At 43.1% G+C, this 21,694-nt stretch overlaps 1 protein-coding gene across 4 annotated transcripts in view; it reads left to right on the top strand.

Annotated features, from left to right (window-relative positions):
- SH3KBP1 (SH3 domain containing kinase binding protein 1) overlaps positions 1–21,694 on the top strand; it is a 383,658-nt gene that overhangs the window by 98,672 nt on the left and 263,292 nt on the right. The window contains exon 1 of one of the 4 annotated variants that reach the window (XM_064278073.1): positions 4,538–4,713. The exons of the other annotated variants lie outside the window; for them this stretch is intronic. Within the exon in view, the coding sequence (XP_064134143.1) occupies positions 4,663–4,713 (51 nt within the window). The 5' untranslated portion in view covers positions 4,538–4,662. Of the gene's footprint in view, positions 1–4,537; positions 4,714–21,694 lie in introns of those variants that run through there. 4 annotated transcript variants of the gene reach the window in all.

The following is a 21,694-nucleotide window of genomic DNA, read 5'->3' as shown; positions in this document are numbered from 1 at the left end:
CTGCTCACAGGCTTTTAAGACCCCAGATGCTATTCACCAGGTGAATCTACTTTTAATAGCAAGGGTATAAGGGACACTTTTAGACCCAGCCCTTGACCTTATGGCTGCCTTGATCACCTGACTCACCTGGGGAAGTCGAAACAATATAGATTCCAGGGCCCACAGCAGACCTATTGAATTAAAGTCTCGGGGTGAGGCTAAGAGGAGCCCTGGTGGTGCAGTAGTTAAGCGCTTGGCTGCTAACTGAAAGGTCATCTGTTCGAACCTACCAGCCCCCTCCGAGGGAGAAAGATGTGACAGTCTGCTTCGTTTAAGATTTACAGCCTTGGAAACCCTATGGGGCAGTTCTGCTCTGTCCTATAGGGTCACTATGAGCTGGAATCAACTCAATGGCAGTGCGTTTTGGGGGTGAGGCTGAGCACATTTTTTTTTAAAGCTGCTGAATTGATGTGATAAATCTGCCAGGTGTTTTGGGAGGTGCAAAGTGAAATGACAGCTTTGAAAATTTCACTGTGGAAATTAGATTGAGATGTTTAAAGACAAGCTTTCTGACATCCTAAGAGCTTCCTGCTGACTGAGACTCAATGAGAAATCTCAGTAGCCATCCCCGCCCTCCTTGGAAGGGAATTGACCAGTTCCTTGTGATTGTGTCCAGACTGGTTTAAATCAGAGCCCAGAGAAAAAAACTGAGCACTTACTGGTTCTCCCGCTGACCTGTAGAGCATTAGATAATGCCTGTGAAGGAGCGTGTCCAAGGAAGCTGGGCCCAAATATGGAAAAGGAGAGTCATGATTATGAGGTGGGGGTTGAAATTGCCCTCGTGAATACTTGAACGTGTTATTTCAGCTCTTGTGCTCCAGGGTTTGGAGTTTCATTTCTGGTGGTGGTTGGAGAGCCAGAGCATGTGAGGAAGGAGGGCTTGGTGAAGTCTGTCCAATGAAGCACAAATTCCACGGCGGGGTGTTGGGGGAGGGCTGTGACCACTTCTTTCACTTTAGGACTTTCCTTTTTGATAGCCAAGACTCCCCAACAACTGTCTTTTGAACGTTTCTTAAACTTTCCTATTTAATGTTTCCCCGTGAGGTCCAGCAGGCAGGAAGATACCAGGCGGAGACGGATCTTCCCAGCTTTTGCTTGTTCCTCAACCTAGTGTGTCACTCTTAACTTGTAATCTTTCTTTGAAAACAAGTGTTTCCCATTCTTGCTGCGTTTGTGGCATTTCTTACCCCAGCTCCTTACCTTGTCTAGCAATTTAAAAAGTAAGTGAAACCCCACGATCAGGGAAAAAGAAAAAGCTGGACGTTCCCTCCCCTTCTTTTTACAAATGTGTACAGTGAGAGACACATTGTGCATGATCACTGGTCACGTCTGCCCCAGTGAGAGTTCCAGCAGAGCAGCAGAGGCCCCTCAAGTGATAGAGCACCAGGGAGTTGTTACAGCCTTAGACACTCGAAATGGGCACAGGTGGAGCCAGCAGTGTGGCTGCTGCCTGAAGGCGCTGTAGGAAAGTGGGGTGTGGGCCAGAGCAAGGCCACCTGAAACTTGCCTCTGACGCTCACGCCTCCAACCTTGGTGACACATATGACCTGAGGAGAGGCTGGTGCGAACCAGACTGGTTTGGCAAGCATCTGTTGAGTGTCTACTACGTCCCGAGTGCTGTTCTAGGCCCTGGGTTACAGCTGGGTGGAAAGAGACAGAACCCAGAAGCATGCCTTTCCACCCCATTGTGGAGCATGCTGTGGAAGACTCTGGCCCAGAATGCCTGGGGCAGGATAGGAAGGAACTGTACCAGGCGAGGAGGACAGGAGAGAGGACCCCAGGACAGAGGCATAGTTGAGGGTAATGAGCGCCCAGGGACAGTCTTTAAGTTTGCGTGTTGGGGTGCCCCTAGCCTGCCTCCTTGACGGTGGTGGGTGGGGTGGGGGTGGGGTGATTCTCGCCAGCCATCATGGTCTGGCACTCCCTTAGACTTGTGCCTGGGGGCAGATGCCCCCTCTAATCTCCTCTCACTATGCCTCTAAGCCAGGAAGGAGAGTATAGCGTGAGCAGAGGTAGGTGGTGGGAGGAACAGTTTCATGGGGATCTGGAAGTAAGCCTTGCTGCTGAGCAAAATGGGAAGTGGGTGGAGTCAGGCCAGGGAGGTGACAGGACTCTTGCATGCCCTTGTTAAGGAACTTGGATGCTAGAGGTCATTGGGAACCATTGAAGGAAGGATTTTAAGCAGGGGCATGGCAGGCTCAGATGTGAATGGAGGAGAATACCTTCAACCTGTGACCTATCCTGAATGAATGAATACCTGTCTCGTGTAGCTTTTTGAAACAACTTTATTGGGATACAATTTACATACCATAAATTCACCTTTTTTAAGGATACCATTCAATGACTTTTTATTTACAAAGTTGTGCAACCATTGCCACAATCTAATTTTAGAATATTTCCGTCACCCCCAAAGAAAACTTGTGCCCATTTGCGTCATGCCCCATTTCCACACTCAGCCGTAGGCACCCACCATCATTTTATATATTTTTTCTTTAACATCGTTGTTGGTGGGTGCCATCAAGTTGATTCCAACTCTTAACACCCCATGTGACAGAATAGACCTGTCCCATAGGGTTTCCTAGGCTGTAATCTTTACGTACTCAGATCTCCAGGTCTTTCTCCTGTGGAGGCCTCTGGGCAGGCTTAAACCACCCGACCTTTTTGGTTAGCAGCTGAGCTAGTTAGCAGCTGAACACACAACCAGTGCACCACCAGCGCTTCTTTCTTTAACATTAAGGGGGATATCTTCTGTGAGTGTATTATTTACTTTAAGAAGTCTCTACCAGATTATAAAATCTTGCTCTCAGTCACCCAGCTATCTCTCAGCCAGTTCCTGTCAGCATGCTTTAAATTGCAAGCAACAGAAACCTGCCTCAGACTGGCTTAAACACGAGGTTTGCTGTCTCACATAACTGGGAGTCCAGAGGTAGGTGCAGTGTGCCAGCTGCTCAGTGTTGACATCAGAGGCCTGTGTTCTGTCTCTCCTCCCTTTGTGTCATCTGGCAGCAGCTTCACCCAAGGAATGACTTTCCTGCTGGTTGTCTGGTGGTTTGTCGATGGCTGTGGAATGGCATCTGCTGGCAGCTGGGGCTCTTTGCCTCCTTGCTCACAGCCTGTATGTAGGAGGAGGCCTTTCCTGCAGCCTGATTGGGTGAGCCTAGTTTCTGTGTCCTCCCCTGAATCAGTGATTGGCTTAGAGTTAATTAGGCTACTCCTCTGGAGCTGGGAATGGGCTGGGGGTGGGGGCTGGAAACCTGGAATCAATAGTGGCTGCTGGGAAGGGGGGAGGAGGGTAGGCCACGGCAGTGCTCACTGATGGTTATTGACCGGCCAGATTGGGGTGTCTGGGCCTCGGTTCCTTTCACTTGGCAGCCTTTCAAGATAAACACAGGCAACCAGGCCCCTTGACTTTGAACTTGTTATCTGTGGCCAGGTAGACCCAATCCCAGCTAATCCTGGCTGGGTGATAACCAGATGTGATCAGTGATGCCAACAGGCTTGTGAGTAATATGTGGGCGTTTTTTTGAAGCTGACTCAAGCTTTAAGTCTCTGTGAAAAGCCTCATTAATTTAGATCTTACCAATTCAGGAGTTTGTCATAACTTGGTTAGGGAGTGCACTGAAGTTACCTTTGGACAATTTAGTAGTGTGGGCAATATTGGGGATAGTGGTAAAATTAACATTTGCAGAGGATAGATTATTTCTTAAATCCCATTAGGTAAACTGATTTGCTTTAGGATAGAAATATTTAAATATGTGACTAGTGGTAAATAATAGGAAATCGTTCTTGTCTTGTTATGAAGTTAGCCCCTTGGAATCTCTCCTTGGGAAAAATAAAATCCTGTTCTGAATATAACAGTATTTGAGTTACTCTATGAACTTGAAATTAACATAAATTGACTTGTCTTTCAAAGTATAATTCATGCTTCACTAAGCCAAATAGATGTTCTGCCAGGTACTTAGACTTTCTTAAATTTCGCTTTATATATAATTAAAAAATCAATTACATACAAAGCCCTCTGCTTTGCAAAGGAATTTCCTTGATTATGAGCCATATCTTATGAGCCATATTTTCAGGGGAGCTTTGTCCACATGTCAGTAATGAGCATTTGCTGGTGCAGTTCTTGCTGGTGAGAACGGATGTTGAAGAAAGCAAACACCATATGCCCTTTGTTTCCCGTGCATGTCCCCTTCTGGAGGCCTGGGTGGAGTGCTTCAGCTGTCTCAAATAATCTCCATTTTGCTGTTACTGCAGGCTCTGTGGTTCTCCAATTCTGTTCTCTCTCATGTTAATTATACCTTCTTCCTAATTAGGTGTCTCTTCCTCCTCTTCCTCCTCCTCCTTAGTTATAAAGTTTCCACACTCTCCAGTACCAGAGATTGGATTAATTTTTTAAAATGAGTCGCACTTGATTTGTGTGACAGACGTAAGTGCAGAGAATTAAAAAAAAAGTGTGAGTGTGTAGTGGGAGGGGCAGGCGGGCTGGGTACGGTACAGGATGCTTAGAATAATTCTGCTGCCAAGTGAATCAGAGAGCCTTGTAGTTCTCAGCGAGCACGGAGCTCACAGTTGTCCAGAGTTCAGACCCAGTCATCCCGAAACCGCCATTGCCTTCTCCACAGAATGGAGCCCTCAGCAGCCAAAGCCCCCAGCGCTACAGACTTGGCTGAGATTGTAAGTAGGCCATCCATATGCTTTGATTGTTATGAGCCCTGAATCTTTTGTAGCCTGTTGACTGGCAACCCTGTAGGCTAGGAGAGTGGCTTTGTTGGGGTATTTGTTCCCGACCCAGTCCTTTCTAGGTGGTGAGCCACAATTTTCCACTCTGGCTTGAGCCTCAGTTTTCTTACTTGGAGTGGAAGGGTATTTCTTTCTCCAAGCCCCCTCCTCTGTGACACAAGTGGCTTCTTTCGGCAGAGTCCTGGTTATAGCAGCAACTATAAAGATTTTGAACAGCACTGGCATTTGGTTTGATGGCTCTTTCCTTCTCCTGACAGTTATCAACAGCTGGAAGGGTTTTCTCCGGGGGAAGCTACACACAGCTCCATCTAGCCAACCCCCCTCAGGCATCTGTTTGGGCAATGAAGTGTTTGGATCAGGGGTTTAGAACAAGTAACAGGTGAGGGAGTGCCAGGCCTGGGAGACTCAGCTCCTCACTCAGCTAACTGTGGAGCCTTGGGCCACTTTATTAAAAAAAAAAATATTCTCAAAGTCTTAATTTCCTCATCTGTAAATCAAGGTAATACCACTTTACAGGATTGCTAGATTATTGGAAATCACGAATGTGAAAGCACCTGGGCCTCAGCAGGCCCTCACTAGATGATGTGTTTTTACCTTCCTTGTGCCATTCTCCTTTCTCATTGGCACATTATATCATAAATGCCACCAGTGTGCTGGGCTCCGGGAAGTGCCACCAACATTGCTGTCCCTGGCTTGTTCCAGTGCAGCCTTTGTGGCTGCCACGTTCTCCTGGTTGATGGCATTAGATCTTGGGGTTCGCCAGTTGGCCTTGCTCAGGTTTACAGCCCCAGATTGACCTTTCAGTCATGGCCAAGTGGCTCCCCAAAGTAAGGAGGTTACCAGGGAAAAGGTGTGCATGGGTCATGCCTATGTCTCACAGATGTGTTTGAGTTCAGGACTATGGAGCCTGGGGGTCCAAGTCAAGAGACTGTGTTGCTGTGATAATTCAGAAGAGCATCTCCAGTCCACCTTTGAGTTCCTGCAAGTTATAAATACCTGTATTCAGCTGGCATGAGGGAGAAGAAAATGAAAGATCAACTTTGACGAAAAGCACTCAGCAGTTCATCTGATTTATGATCTAGAAGTTGTTTAGGGTGCTGCCATGATGACTCCGTAGGTTGTTTTCATTAACTTCATCACCAGCCTAGGCAACCCCTGTACACATCAAGCAATTCCCACTGGTCTTTCTACCACGATGTGTGTGTCTGTGTTTGTGTGTGTTTGTTTAGGGGGCTTTCTAGAGTTTGTTTTTGTTCATTAGCTTTACTGTGTGCTATAGGGCCGCTATGAGTTGGAATCAACTCAATGGCAACTGGTTTATATGCTTTATATTTACTAACTTCGAGTTAATTGCTGATAATAGTGTTCCCTTGGCAATCACAAATTTTCTTCTCCCACACCTTTCCACTGATTGAATTCCTCGTTTTCATCTTATATAAAAAAAAACAAACTTATGCTTAGGCTAAAATTGGTTGCCTGTAGGGCAGAAGATTCCTCGATAAAAATATGTATCGGCAAGCTCTAACATAGTGCCACTTTTTTTTAAATGACATTGTGTTTTTGTTGAAGGTTTACATAGTAGTTTAGTTCCCCATTCAACAATTTCCACACGAAGTATTCATTGACATTGGTTACATTCTTTATAATGCATAACCATTCTCATTATTTCTGTTCTGGTTGGTCTGTTTCCATTAATCTGGTTTCCCTGTCCCCTTACCTTTTCATCTTTGTTTTAAAGTAATTGTTGACCGTTTGGTCTCAGAGAGATGATTTTTCAAAGGAGCACGGTACTCAGTGGGTGATAGTCTTTATTTTGTGAGCCAGTCTGTTATTTAGCTAAATGGTGACCTCAGGCTTCTTTCAGTTCGAGGGCTAAAGAGTATCTCAGGGCAGTGGTCTCGGGGAGTCCTCCAGTTTCAACCAGTCCAGTAAGTCTGGATTTTTTAAAGAATTTGTGGTTCTGTTCCACATTTTTCTCCTGTTTTGTGAGGATCCATCTATTGTAGCCCTGATCAGAGCGGTTGGTGGTGGTAGCTGAGCACCATCTAGTTCTTCTGGTACACTTTTTTTTTTTTAAATAGAATTTTTTTCTTTAGAGCGGTTTTAGGGTTACAGAAAAATTGTACAGAGAGTTCCCATATTTCCTCCACCCCCTGCATTGTAGTGGAGGAAATATGGGAACTATTATTAACATCTTCCATTCCTATGGTGCATTGTAGTGCTACTTATTTATTTTGGAGACATGATATCATCTGAATACTTTGTTTTGTGTGGATGATTTAAGAGTAATTTTTATCTTAACATCAAAATAATGTATCTCAGTGTTGTGCCCTTTGCAGCTCTCCTTGCTCTTCAGTGAAACCCATTTTCTTTCCCGTGGCCGTCTGGATCTTGTATGGTCTGGCTCAGGCCTACCTTTTCAGCCTCGACACAGTCACTCTCCTACTTGGCCACAGCAGCTTCCCCTCTATCCTGGCCTGCACAGAGTCCTTCCCTGCCTCTGGGCCTAGGCCCCTGCAACTCCCTTTGCCAGGAATGCCCTTTCCTTGGCTCTTTGCTTGGCTGGCTCTTTCTCTTCTTTCAAGTGTGAGCTTAAATGTTTTCACCTCTGAGAAGCCATGCTAGGCCATCTAAGGAGACTTCCTCCATCTTAAGTTTCCTCCCCTCCTTCCCGGCACGTCACCCTCTTTCTTACTGAGTACTTACAGCAGCCTGTACACATTGTGTTGCTTCCTCGATTTAGTTGGCACTTGCTGTCTTCCCTCCATGTGGGCCGGGCCTGGTCTGTCTTATTCCTGCTATATCCTAGCCCGTAACTCAGCTCCTGACACATACTGGGTGCTCAGTGAATATTTGTTGAATGAATAATTTGGATAATAAATGTAATGAACAACTTTTAAGTAGTTTGGAACATCATTCTGTCCAGGACCACACTCCGCCGTGCCACCTCTCCACATCCGTCACCACTCTGGCACTTTTGGAACACTCCAGACACCAGGGCGTTGTTTCCCGCTCCTGGCAAGCCTGTGTCTGGCATCTGGAGTAACCCTTGAAGTGTTGTAAGCATTGTTTTTGTTCTCAGAATGAAAACCACCTGTCTTCAAAGTGATTTGGTTAGAACAGATGCTTTACTTCTTTACTGAGGGCATTCTCCCCTGTGCCTTTCTCTACCTCCTGCCAAGAATAATGGGAAAACCCTGTTATCTTGGGAAGTGGTTTCCTCTCTGGTCAGAATCCAGAGCTTCATGATTTATCACCAAGCGTGCTGGGGCAATAGCCTTGCACTGCCCTTCTGCTCTCAAGTGTTAGCAGTCTGTTCTTCTGGGGGCTTATGTGATGAGGGCTCAGCCTTGAGACTGACCCTCTTTGTATATTTTCTTCAAACTTCCCCTGACAGGTATAGGATGGTGTCTTAGTTATCTAGTGCAGCTATAACAGAAATACCACAAGTGGTTGGCTTAAACAAACAAATTTATTTTCTCACAGTTTAGGAGGCTAGAAGTCTGGATTCAGAGGGGAGGTTTTTTCTCTCTGTCAGCTCTGGAGGAAGGTCCTTGTCTCTTTAGCTTCTGCTTCCTGGCTCCTTGGAGATGTCCATGTGTTTTGGCATCTATCTTAACCCCATCTCTCTTCTGCTCTCTTGTTGAATCTCTTTTATATCTCCAAAAGATTGACTCGAGATACACTCTACACTAATGCTTCCACATTAACATAACAAAGAACCCATTCCCAAATGGGATTATAACCGTAGGCATAGAGGTTAGAATTTACAACACATATTTTGGGAGGACACAATTCAATCCATAACATTCCACCCTTTGGCTCCCCCAAATTCATGTCCTTGCCACATGCAGAACACATTCACCCCATCACATCATCCTAAAAGTCTTAAATCAACTCCAAGTTCAGAAATCTCACCTGCTGAATCATCTAAATCAAATGTGGATAAGACTTTCGCATATTCCATCCTGGGGCAAAATTCCTTTTCATCTGTGAACCTGTAAAATCTAGATTACAAGTTATGTGTTTCCAAAGTACAATGGTGGAACAGGTACAAAATAGACGTTTCCATTACAAATGGGAGAAATTGGAGGGAAGGAAGGGATAACGGGCACCAAGGAAGTCCAGAACCCAGCGGAACAATTTATATTAGCTCTCAAGATTTGAAAATAATCCTTTGTTCTCTGAGACCATCTGGGCAACGGCCCTGCCCTCCAGACTCTGGGTGTTGACCATGCACTCTGGATTCTGGGTAGAGGCCCGTCAGCCCTGGGCTTCAGCTTCATCTTTCAGGCCCTCTGGGATGGCAACTCTGCTCCCTCGACTTAAACCAAAACCAAACCCACTGCTGTCAAGTCGATTCTGACTCATAGTGACCCTATAGGATGGAGTAGAACTGCCCCATAGAGTTTCCAAGGAGCACCGGGCAGATTCGAACTGCCGACCTTTTGGTTAGCAGCCGTGGCACTTAACCGCTGCACTACCAGGGTTTCCAAAACCAAACCTGTTGCCATCAATTCCCGCTCACAGCAACCCTATAGGACAGGGTAGAATTACCCCATAGAATTTCCAAGGAGCACCTGATAGATTTGAACTGCTGCCTCTTTGGTTAGCAGCTATAGCTCTTCACCACTATGCCACCAGCGTTTCCCCCTCGACTTTAGGTGGCCCTATTCTCCTAGTCCATCTGAGTGGTGACCCCACCCCCTCAGCCCTGGCAGGTCCCATTCCTCTGTGTCTTTGGCACTGCAGTCCCACCTCCTCAGCTTTGGGTCATGGCCCCATCTCCCTAGCACACCTTAACAGCAACCTTACATTCCAGAACCGAGTTGGCCAAGGTCTGACTCTTTGAAACCTAGGAAGCTGAGGCCCTCCCTTTGAGATCTGCGAGACTGTGGCTCCACCATTTGAAACCCAGAAGACCTGGTTCCCGTGCTCCTTCCAACAGTTTTTCTGATCTCTGAGCTGCTCCAGGGATGGTCCTTTTCTCTTCTTGGAGAACAACAGATAAAACTCCTTTGGCCTGTTTCCTGCCTATAGAGTTTTAAGAGGCAGACAGTGTTCTTTGCTTTCGTTCTTTTCTCTGTCCCCTTCAGTGTAAGCTGATGGGTTTTCTGCTGTGGCAGATGGCTAGATCCATCAGTCACAGGCTTAATCTCTTCAACAAAAGATTGCATAGCCATGTCCTTGATGAACATTCTAGGACACGTGTCCTTAGTTCGTACAACAGAACCTTCTAAATCTTTAAGTTCTGTTTTCCTTTTGCACAGTTCATTTTTAAGTCCGTCTCCTTCCCTTCACGTTTTACTATAAGTGGGAAAAGAAACCATGTGGCCCCTTTTAAGATCTTGCTTAGAAATTTCGTCAGCCAGATATCCAAATTCATCATTACAAGGTCTACCTCCCACCAAACTTTTGAACATAATTCAGACGAGTTCTTTGCCGCTGCGTAAAAAGCATCTCCCTCCCTCCATTGTCCAATGATATGTTCATCATTTCCTTTTAAAGCCTCCCCAGAAGCACATTTAACGGCCACATTTCTAGCGACATTCTGTCGCTGACATCGCATGTGTTCTCTTTTAAGACAGAGACTTTCTCTATGGCTCTCCTCACTTCCTTCAGAGCCCTCATCAGAATGGCCTTTTACATCCATAATTCTGCCAACAGTTTTTTCAAGGCTGTCTGGGCTTTTACTATTAAAACTATTAGACACCTTCAAACTCTTCCAGCCTCTACCCATTACCCAATTCCCAAACTGTTCCCACACTTAAAGTATCTGTTAGAGCAGCACCCTACTCTTCTGGTACTAAATTCTGTCTTGGTTATCTAGGGCTGCTGTGACAGAAATGCTATAACAGAAATGCCCCAAGTGGATGGCTTTAACAAAGAAGTTGATTTTTTTATAGTTTAGGAGACTAGAAGTCCTAATTCAGAGCACCGGTTCCAGAGGAAGGCTTTCTCTCTGTGTCAGTTCTAGAGGAAGGTCCTTGTCTTTTCGGCTTCTGCTTCCTGATTGCTTGGAGATCTCCATGTGTCTTGGCATCTCTTACCCCATCTTTCTTCTGCTCACTTGTTTAATCTCTTTTATATCTTAAAATAGATTGATTCAAGATATACTCTACACTAATGTTCCCTCATTATCCTAAGAAAGACAGCCCATTCCCAAATGGGATTATAACCACAGGCAGAGGTTAGGGTTTGCAGCACATATTTTGGGGGGACACAAGTCAAACCGTAACAGATGGGGATAGTGTCTAAGGAGTGCTCTCTGGTGGACTGTTTGCCTGCTAATTGAGACCTTACACCAGCTCTGGGGTAGATAATATTATCCCCATTTTAGAGATGGAGAAATGGAGGCTCTGAGAGGTTAGGTGACTTGCTCCCAGGCATGTAGGTTGTAACAGGCTAGGATCAGAACCCAGCTCTCTCAGGCTCCTAAATTCATGTATTATTTGTTGGTGTACTCAGTGTTTCTTAGGCTTTTTCTGCCCATGTCCTGCAGTTAAAAAAAAATCTGACAACCCAGCACACACATATGTATATATACACATACAAGTAACTGAAATCAAACTTTCATGAAACAATGGTTGCCTTCATTGCGTGTGATGTGCTCTTATAGTCTCCATCCTATTGAGAAAATGTGGTCAGGTCCTTTGAAATTGATTATGTGGTCCGCAAGTTGGTACCAACCCGAAGTTTGAAAACCCCTAGTGTGGGTGATACATAAAATATGCTTGCTTTATGTAGAGGTTTACATAGTGCAACCCAGTAAACCCAGTGCCGTCGAGTCGGTTCTGACTCATGGCGACCCTATAGGTCAGAGTAGAACTGCCCCATAGAGTTTCCAAGTGCAAGCTACTTAAAATTTTTTTTTTTGGAGTAACGCGCAGATACACATACACCAGTATTTATCACAGCACTATTCACAATAGCTACAACGTGTACACAACCTAAATGTCATTCAACAGATGAATGGATAAACAAAATGTAGTACAATCATACTATGCAATATGACTCAGCCATAAAGAAGAATGAAATCCTGATGCATGCTACAACATGGGTAACCCTTGAAGACATCATGCTGAGTGAAATAAGTCAATCATAAAAGGACAAATATTGTATGAGTCCACTTACATGAAATAATCTTGAATAGGCAAGTGTTATGGATTGAATTGTGTCCCCCAAAATATGTGTGGCCAATTCTAACCCCTATACCTGTAGTTATAATCCCATTTGGGAATGAGTTTTCTTTGTTATATTGAGGCAGTGTTAGTGTAGGGTGTGTCTTCAGTCAATCTCATAAGATATAAAAGAGCAGATTGAGGAAGCAAGCACACATGGAGGGAAAGACGCGTGCCACGTGATCACCAAGGGCCTTTCCTCAGGGCGAGTAGACAGAGAAAGTATTCCTCGGGAGCCAGCACCCGGAATTCGGACTTCTAGCCTCCTAAACCGTGAGAAAATAAAATTCTGTTCATTAAAACCATCCACTTGTGGTTTTTCTGTTATAGCAGTCCTAGATAACTAAGACAGCAAGTATATACAGCCTGAAGTTTATTAGTGGTTACCAGGTGTGGACAGGAGGAAGGGGAAACAGGGACTCATTTCGTGGGGGACAGTGGGCTTCTGATAAGGGCAAGGAGAAAATTTGGAAACATAGTGGTGATGATTGCACAACATGATGAACTTAATGTCACTAAATTGTACATACAGAGAATTTGAAATGGCAAATGTTTTGTCACATATATATCTACCACAAAAAAAGAGCTGCTGCTTCAAAAAAAAAAAATTTTTTTTTAACGGCAGTATAACATATGGATGTAATATGCACCTAAGAGTACAGCTTGTTGAATTTTTACAAACTGAACACATCCCTGTAACCAGCACCAGCTGAAAGCACAGGTCGTTTAATTTCAGCTTCTTTTCATCAAGGCAAAGGACTAGAGTACAACAGAAACTGCCGTTTGCTCACTTGTTCTGAATCGTGCACATGCAGCTTACTTGATAGACGTTCTCTTTTAGTGGGCCATGTTTTGTGTTTCCCCTGAGGGTGCCTGACTAGTGCTTTAGACCTAACGGCCCAGGAAGGAGTGAAGTGAGGTGTCCGTAACGTCCTGAAGAAATTGGCCCAAAAGGAGGGCTGAGTGAGGCAGTGCCTGGTAAAATATGAACCTGGAGGGGGAGGGAAGGGCGAGGCCCCACAGCTGAGGATGGAAATGTTTGAATATGAGAATTGATGGCGATAATAATGGAGACCATTTTCCTGCAGTGGGGGAAGGAAAGAGGGAGGGAGGAGAACTTGTGATTAAGGAGTCCCAAGCCCTTCAAGGTTAATAAACTTTTGTGTGAAATAAGGACCACCTTCCTCTCATAGTGAGTATTGACTTTTAGAGAAAATGGTCTCAGCAAACTAAATTAAACTGCATATTTCTTGGCAAAAGATAGAGATGAACCTCAAAAAAAAAAAAAAGCAAGCTTGAGTAACATTCATAATGTGTGTGTTCTGTATGACTGTCTTGGTAGACAAACCGTAATTGGTTGTAATGGGATGTGCATAGAAATTGAACTATGCTTTTAAATATTAAGTGCTAAATTAATTAAGTTTTATTAATTAATGCCCTTTGTGGGACTCATTTTTTTTTTTTGTGGGACTCATTTTTAGCTAACTTTTTAGTCAAAGTGAAAGAGCTTTCCTGAATCAGGGACTTGGGGTAATAATAAATCCTTTTGTCTCTGTTGATTAGATAAGCCCTTATTCATTGTTCATTTTTGTGAAGGAGACTTTTAACTGCTAGACATTTGGTATGTATTTCCTGGGCGTTCTTGACCTATACTGTTGACTTGTGGGTTTGTGCTTAATTCTGCCTGTGTCGTGACTGTGTGTGTGTGTAAGAAAAGTCTTGGGAATTTAACACGCACTGTGGAACAAGAGGAGGAACTCTGGTGCGGCTAGGGAGGGGGTGTATCTGACTGACTGTTGGTTGCTTCCTCGGCACTCAGCATCGTGGGCACCAAGGACTTGCTGAGTGAATGGAAGAATGAAGAGAAAAAAAAACTAGCTAGCATTTAATGAGTATGTATTGCATGCTTTGCCTCTTGTATCTGACTTAGTCGTCACAGCGGACTGTGAGGTGGGTATCGTTTTTATCCTTATCTTTAGAGTGACTTTATGTCCCTGCTTGCCTGGGGACAGGTTGATTTATGCCTGTTATCCTAGCATTAACTTTGATAGCACCCCTGTCACTCTCAAATGTCCTGGTCCGGAAGCTAAATTATTTCATTCTCAAATGTTCTGGTTTGGATAGAAAGATGTGGAAACTGAGGCACAGAGAAGCTACATCACTTTCCACGGTCACCCAAATAGTACGAGGTAGAGTTGAGATTCTTTCCTGGGAGTCTGATTGCAGACTTTGTAACTTAACCACAAAGTTGTGCTGTTGCACAACTTAGACCAAGGAATATGTGATATAAAATGGCATTCTTGTTCAGTTCATATAAGTGAGACCATGTAGTATTTGTCCTTTTGTGATTGACTTATTTCACTCAGCATAATGTCTTCGAGGTTCATCCATATTGTAGCATGTATCAGGACTTCATTTTTCTTTAAAGTCATGTAGTATTCTATTGTATGTACGTACCACATTTTGTTTATCCCCTCATCTGTTGATGGACACTTGGGTTATTTCCACATTTTGCTATGTTATTTCCACATTTTGCTATTGGGAATAGCAATGAACATCAATGTACCTATGTTGTATGTGTCACTACTTTTAGGTCCCTAGGGTATATACCTAGGAGTGGAATTGCTGGGTCATATGGTAGTTCTAGTTCTAATTTTTTGAGGAATCGCCATACTGTTTTCCACAATGGTTGTACCATTTTACGTTCTCACCAGGAGTGGATAAGGGTTTCAGTCTCTCTACATCTTCACCAACATTTGTTATTTTCTGTTTTTTTTTTATCATTGCCGTTCTAGTAGGTGTGAGGTAATATCTCATTGTAGCTTTGATTTGCATCTCCTACATCTAAAAAAAAAAAAAAATTTTTTTTTTTTTTACATCTAATGGATGGTGCCTGGCTACCATTATTGAATGTTTTGATCAAGGACCCAATACATGGATCCTGATCAAAAGGAGGAAAAATGTGGAACAGAACTTGAAATTCTTCTGGAAACCGGACTTAACTGGATCCATTGAGCCTGGGGGATCCCCTGAATATATTGCCCGGAAATAATCTTTAAACCTTGAAATGAAACTAGTGTCATCTTTGAACTAAACAGCAATTTAGCTCAACTAATAAAGAATGTTTGCCTTGAATACCATGCTCATTTAAAGAATTATCTATATGAGACCGAATTGACAATAGTAACTCTAACACAAAGATAAGGACTTTAAGGGGCAGAGAGCCTGAATTAATGGTGGTAAAACAGTATGGGTAGAGACAGTGAGAATGATGACACAATGTGAAGTGTGTAACCATTGTCATTGAACTGTGGATGTCGAAATTGTTGAATGGGTATATGTTTTGTCGTGTATATTTTCACCAAGAAAATGCACTCTTTATGTTTTTTAATCTGAGTATTTACTAAAAGAAATACTGCCGAGTTGCAATCTAAAGTGGGTAACATGTGACTCAGGACAGAGGAGTGTGCTAGGCGGAGACCTGGTGGAATTCTAAATGGATTTTCATCTGTACACATTAACAGCTTGTATCCTAGAGCGACAATACCATTCACTTGTGCATGGTGCTTTCTAGTCCATAAAACCCTTCTCCTGTATTACTGTGTTTAAGCTTCATGTATCCCTGTGAGGTGGGTGGTGGGGTCCTCATTTTATGGAGGAGGATAGGAGATTAGCGGGATGATGTGACCACCTGCCTGAGGTTTTACAGCAGTTCCAGGATTCCCCTCAGATAGACTGTCCCCATTGTCAGTGCATTTTCCATGATGGCAGAGGTGACTCGCAGCCAGACTTTGTTATATTGCAGAGTAGCCACTATACAGTTTGAGGGTACTCTTTATGGAGAATTAGGGAGTTACCTGAAGACTCTCCTTAGCCTAACTCAGGGTGTTCCAACCTTGGCACTGTTGACACTTTGGGCCAGGTAAGTCTGTTGGGAGGGGCTGTCCTGTGCATTGTAGGATGTCCAGTAGCATTCCTGGCCTAGACCAATTAGATATGGGTAACTCCCTGCCCCAAGTAGCGACAATGAAAAATATCTCCAGACATTGCCAAATGTCCCCTAGGAGGCATGATTGCCCCTGGTTAAGAACCATGGCCTAACATGAAAAAAAGCAACCTTGAAAATGTTAGACCTGTCATCTTCCCCTCTCCCTAGCTTCTAAAGCGTCAGAAAAATCATTAAAAGACCAACAAAGAGGAGGAAAAGAGAGAACAAGCAGTACATTTCATGTTTAATGCTCTTCTGTAAAAGAGCGTTGAATCTGCCAAGAAGGGATAACATAGTCAGCTTTTTTTTTAAGTTAAAATTTATGCAATTAAAAATGTGTTTATAGAAAAGTTTAGAATATACAGATCAGCCAGAATGTATGCATACAAAATCCTCTGTAGTCCTACTACCCAGAGATAACCATGGTTCATGTTTTGCTTTTTCCAACAGGCATGTGTGTGTAAAATTTCCAAATAAAGTCATGCCACAAATACTGTTATTATCAGCCTTTTAGCTTAAATGTGCCACACATACCTTTCCATGATATAGAGCTACAACATTTTAATGACTTCGTAAGTATTTCATTGTATGGCTATACTATAATTTATTCAGTCAGTCTCCTGTTGTGAACATTTGGCTTGTTTCTAGTTTTGTTTTTGCTTTTACATGTAAAACTATGATGCGTATCCTCGTGTGTTGTGTGTATTTAAGCCCTTCACAGCTTTTTTTTCCTTCTAGAAATTATAGCCATGTAATTTTTAGCATCCGTTGAACAAGACCTCTAATTCGTTATGTTCTGGATTATATTTTGATTGTACATACTTTGCTCCTTAGAATTATAGAAAACACATTGATAAAAATTTGATTGTGTCCCGGGCTTCTAGAATAGTGTGGAAAGTTCTTTGGTTTTCTGATTAAATGAGGAGTAATAAGAAACCACTTAGATTTCATCCCTTGTTCGTGAAGACCGCTCTTAACTGTATGGGGCTGGTTGCTGGGTAGGAATTATATAGCAAGATGTAGACCATTGGGTCTTCCTTAAGATTCTATGCACTGCTGAGAGAAATTTAGGGCTCTATTCTCATGAATTCTCATTGTACATGGGTTTTTTTTACACATTTAAAAAAATACATACTCATGTTAAAAAATTCAAATGGTACATCCCGAAGCCAGCTCTTCAGACTTGTTAGACTGGACTATAAGACATAAAATGATACTTGTGAAGGGTGTGCTTCTTAGCTCAAGCAGGTACATGAGACTAAATGGGCAGCTCCTGACCGGAGGCAATTGAGAAGGCAGAAGGGGACAGGAGCTGGTTGAATGGTCATGGGAAATATGGAGTGAAAAAAAAAAATTCAAATGGTACAGAAGTTAAGTAAAGCTCTCTATTCCATCTGTCTTATTTTTTACATTATCTGGAAATTTTCTATGTATATATATGCATTAAAATATTAAAAAAAAAAATAAAAACCCACCAACTGGACAGTGATATGCATCGTATGATCCAATTGGATTTTTTCACTTAATGTATCTCTCTATGTCAGCACCTTTTTCTTTTTCATTGGTGTCCTAGCGGGGTTGTTTCACGATTTTACTTTTAGTGGAGCAAATCACCCGATATTCGCGTACTTATGTGAATAATGTCTGTAGGATATATACTTAGCAGTGAAGTTGTTGGGTTAAGAGTATGTATCATTGCAATTTTGATAGATATTGCCAAATTGCTCTCCCCCCAAACTGTATGCAACTTGACTTTTTTCAATCAGGCATTTTTTTTTCTTTCTGGCGTAAAGTATCGATTAATAAACTGGGAACACAAAAGGTTGAGCCATATCTATGGGAAGGGTCATAATTTGTTAGGATGAAACCATGGTCTCCTTAGTGACCATTGTGGAGATTTGTTTTTGGCCTTGGGTGTCCGCAGAGAGAAGGTATAGCTACTGGTTTTCTCTTGGGGTTGGCTTGAAACTGGCCTTAACTTTCTTCAATCATCCAGTACAAAGCACATATGTAAAGTTAGGAGAGGATACTGAGGTAGATAGGGAACTTTCCGGTAACTGATGTCGTGTCTCAATTAAAATTGAGGTAGTTAGAAATGGATCTTTATTACTTAAAGAGGCAATATTTATTTCTCATTCGGTCTCTGAAATCAAAGAGTGTGTCATTGGCATTTGGTACAATATACCAGCTATAGCATGTTAATATAATAATAAATGTAAATGTAACATAGTATAATCATTCTTTTCCCTTCTTATCTCTTCCATGAAGTCTTTTCTGATTTCTCCATTTCCTTCCTTTCCCTATCCCACAATAATATTTTTCTGTACTGTTCTTTTTGTTGTTGTTAATTATGGTTGGTACTACATTTTGGGTCCTTTATGTTTTATTAGCTTATTTTTTATAAGATCTGTCTACCTAATTAAATTTTAGCCAACATTTGGTTTCCTAGTCCTCATCATCCTAGCTTAGTTTTTGGCAAGTAAGTATTTTGATGGGTTGAACACTCTAGAATTCTCCTTATTTTATGCGGTCCCTGTGGTTGGTAAAGGGATCCACCCTTGCACCTCCCCCATGTTGGCCCCAGAAGGGTGCTCATTAAGGTTGCTCACTCACCACTCCTCAGAGCCTTGCTCCCTGCCCAGAGGAGGCACAATAAGGTGCCATTGTTCAGTGATCAGGTATTTGAAGCAGCAGAGGATGGCAGACATTTGAAGATGGTTCCATGGACCCCAGCAGGGACAGCAGCTGCCACAGCCCCCAGATAGCAGTGTAAAGGGCCTGTGTTTTCTGAGAAGAGAGGGAGGTCAGGGGCTTTCTGGTAGGCACTGCAGATGTTTGCTGCACTCTTTGCCAGGAGTTTTTGAGTCAGCCTGGGGTGAGCCACCCAGAGATTGAGATACAGAGAGAAAAAGAGGTCTCAGAAAACCTCTCCCCTGTCAGTGAGCCCGAAACTGGGCCAACTCTTGAAGCATCCCCTTTTCCAGTGCTCTAGCTAGTGCTAGGTGGTGGCCCTGGAACCTCAGGCTTGGGCTTGCTGACCTGGAAGAGAAAGCTGGAATCTGTTTGGGTTTGTTCTCAGGCTGGGCTCCTTGTAGAGGATGGAGTGGCCCTTCTCTCCCTTCTTCCAGCCCTCCCAGGGTTTATACCCAGGGTCCTGCTGACACTGACTCTCCTGGTACTTCCTGGCAGGTGGCTTAGAACCTCAAGAGAGTCTGAAAGAAGAAACAAACCAAAGGGCTTTTATCTATTCATTTTTCTTATTGTTCAAGTGGTGTGTTTTCTTTTATAGCAAATGAAGAGGGCTCTTAGAGGCAGGCAATGTGGTTGAAGGAAAAATGGCCTTTGGAGCCAAATGGCTCTGGGGCAGGATGGGGGCTCTGTGCCGTTTTCCTTCAGGGACCTGAGCAAGTCAGCGCCTCTGATTTTACTTCCCTCATCCCTAAAGAGAAGACCCGCAGCACCTACATTTCTGAGTTGATGTGAGGAGTAGAACTAATGCCTAGCTTATAGTAGGTACTCACAAGTGGTGAGGTCATGGTTCATGTTATTATTTAATAGCATGATAATAGTCACTACTCCTTCCCCCCACCCAGGTTTTCTGGCCCCAGCCTGGTTTAAGTTTTTTTAAATTTTAAGTCCTTTTCAAACCAGTTGCAAAGAACTTCCAGGATGAGAGGAGGAAGGTACTTCATGGATTTAGCAAGCAATGAAGTATTTTCTTCTGAGTAGCCCTTCTCATCCTTTTGATCTGTTAACATACTGGGGTTTTAGGTGAAATTTGATTTAGGACAAGGCTTCTTCTGCTAAAAGTGGTTGAAAGCAACTTTTGGTGTGTTGTGAATACTTACCTTCTCTAGTAGCAATGATGTGGGAACCTGACTTGCCATCCATTGCACCTCTGCCTGCTGCTGGCTGTCCCTGGGAGAAATCCCTCCTGCCTGGGCTGCCTCGCCCTTGGCCCTCTGTGGGGCTGCTTCCGTTTCTTCATGCAGGCTTCAGCTCAAAAGTCACCTCCGAAATGAGGCCTTCTCTGCACCCCCATGTACTGTTGCCCCACTCAATATAAACAGGCCGAATGAATGAAGTAGACAGATTGCAGAGTAAAATTAAAATGTGGATTGAGAATTACGCTGAGAGTAATTTACCTTTAAATGCATGAGAGCGCCTCTCTACCCCACGTGAAGGTTACTTGTAATTCTCTCATTTATGTTGGCTGTGTTGTTACTACAGATGCTATTTAAATATCATTTTGTGCCTGTGACTTGAGATGTCAGGCACCTTCTGAATGTCATGATGTTTCCTGTTCTGTGTGCAGAGCATGCCAAGAGGACTCAATTTGTTGGATTTGGGTTTTCTTTTAACTGCAATGAATCACAATTTGATTATGATTTTATAATAATTCACAGGGCAGAACTGACTAGAGTCCTTCTCTGAAGGACATCTCAGGTATAGAAAACCTGTGAGTCATGAGTAAGGGAAGCATTTACTAAAGCCAGTTAATCAGTCAGTGTTTACTGAGCATATTCTACCTGGCTAAAACTGCTAGAGGAAAAGGGCACTCATTGTGGAGCGGAATAGTCAAGAAGGGTTTTGTGGAGTTTAGCTTAGCGTGGGCTGAGCCTCAAAGGATTAGAGAGAGATCTAGGAAGAGGAGGGAAAATACTGATCAAAATATTATTAACATACTACTGTTAAGATGGTGTTCCTGGGTAATGCTGATAACCAAAAGGTTGGAGATTTGAGTCCACCCAGAGGCCCCTTGAAGAAAGGTCCGGCGATCTACTTGTGAAAAATCTGCCATTGAAAACCCTATGGCTCACAGTTCTACGCCAACACACATGGGGTTGCCACGAGTCAGAGTTGACTTTATGGCAACTGGTATTGTTAAGCTATGTAATAGTTCCAGTACATATTGAACTATATTGTTTTAATAACATTAATTTTGTTCCCAAGATAGGTATGATATGGTTTATAACAGCACCATATTGGAAACAACCCAAATGTCCATCAACGTGGGATAAATAGATGATCATCCATCCATGCAGTGGAATGCTCTACAGCCAGAAAAAAAGAACGAGAATGCTTTTTACTGATACGGAAAGACCTCCCAAATACATTGTTAGGTTTAAAAAAAAAAAAAGCAAGAAGCAGGACAGTGTAAACGATATGCTGATTTATGATATTTGCTTGAAGCAACTGGATGATGACCAAGAAATTTGTAACCTGGGCGTGGTAGTGGCAAATTACCGGGGAGCAGTAAACTGTGTGGATTGGAGCTAGATGCTTCAGTGTGTACCTTTTATATTTATATATTTTTAGAGATTTGAATGGTGTAAATTTATGCTATTCAAAAAATTAAAAAGAGATAGGCATGATGGCAGTATTTGGTCCCACTGTCGCTACCCTTAACTTGATTTGAGTGCCTGAGATGCTTTGCCTTGCTGGGCAAAGCATGATGAATGAAGATAACCAGCTGCACATAGATACTAAGGGAAAGCTCTTTTGCATTTGCCCAGGGAATGAAATTCCTTGACCAGATTTTCACTTTTACTGGTTGTTACTAGAAGTGTTTCAAACACACTAAAATAGAGGGACTAGTATAATGAACCCCCTTGTCCCCATCACCCAGCTTCAGCAGTTATTAACTGCTGGCCAATCTGGTTTCACTGGTTCTCCCTCCTCCTTATTCTCCCCCTCCACCCCCGACCTTTGCATTCTTTTGAAGTCAATGCCCTTCTTGAGTGTA

The sequence above is a fragment of the Loxodonta africana genome, chromosome X, assembly GCF_030014295.1.
Source record: "Loxodonta africana isolate mLoxAfr1 chromosome X, mLoxAfr1.hap2, whole genome shotgun sequence".
NCBI classification, from domain to species: domain Eukaryota; kingdom Metazoa; phylum Chordata; class Mammalia; order Proboscidea; family Elephantidae; genus Loxodonta; species Loxodonta africana.
Note: the sequence above shows the minus strand (reverse complement) of the source record. Positions and strands in the feature narration are given on the sequence as shown.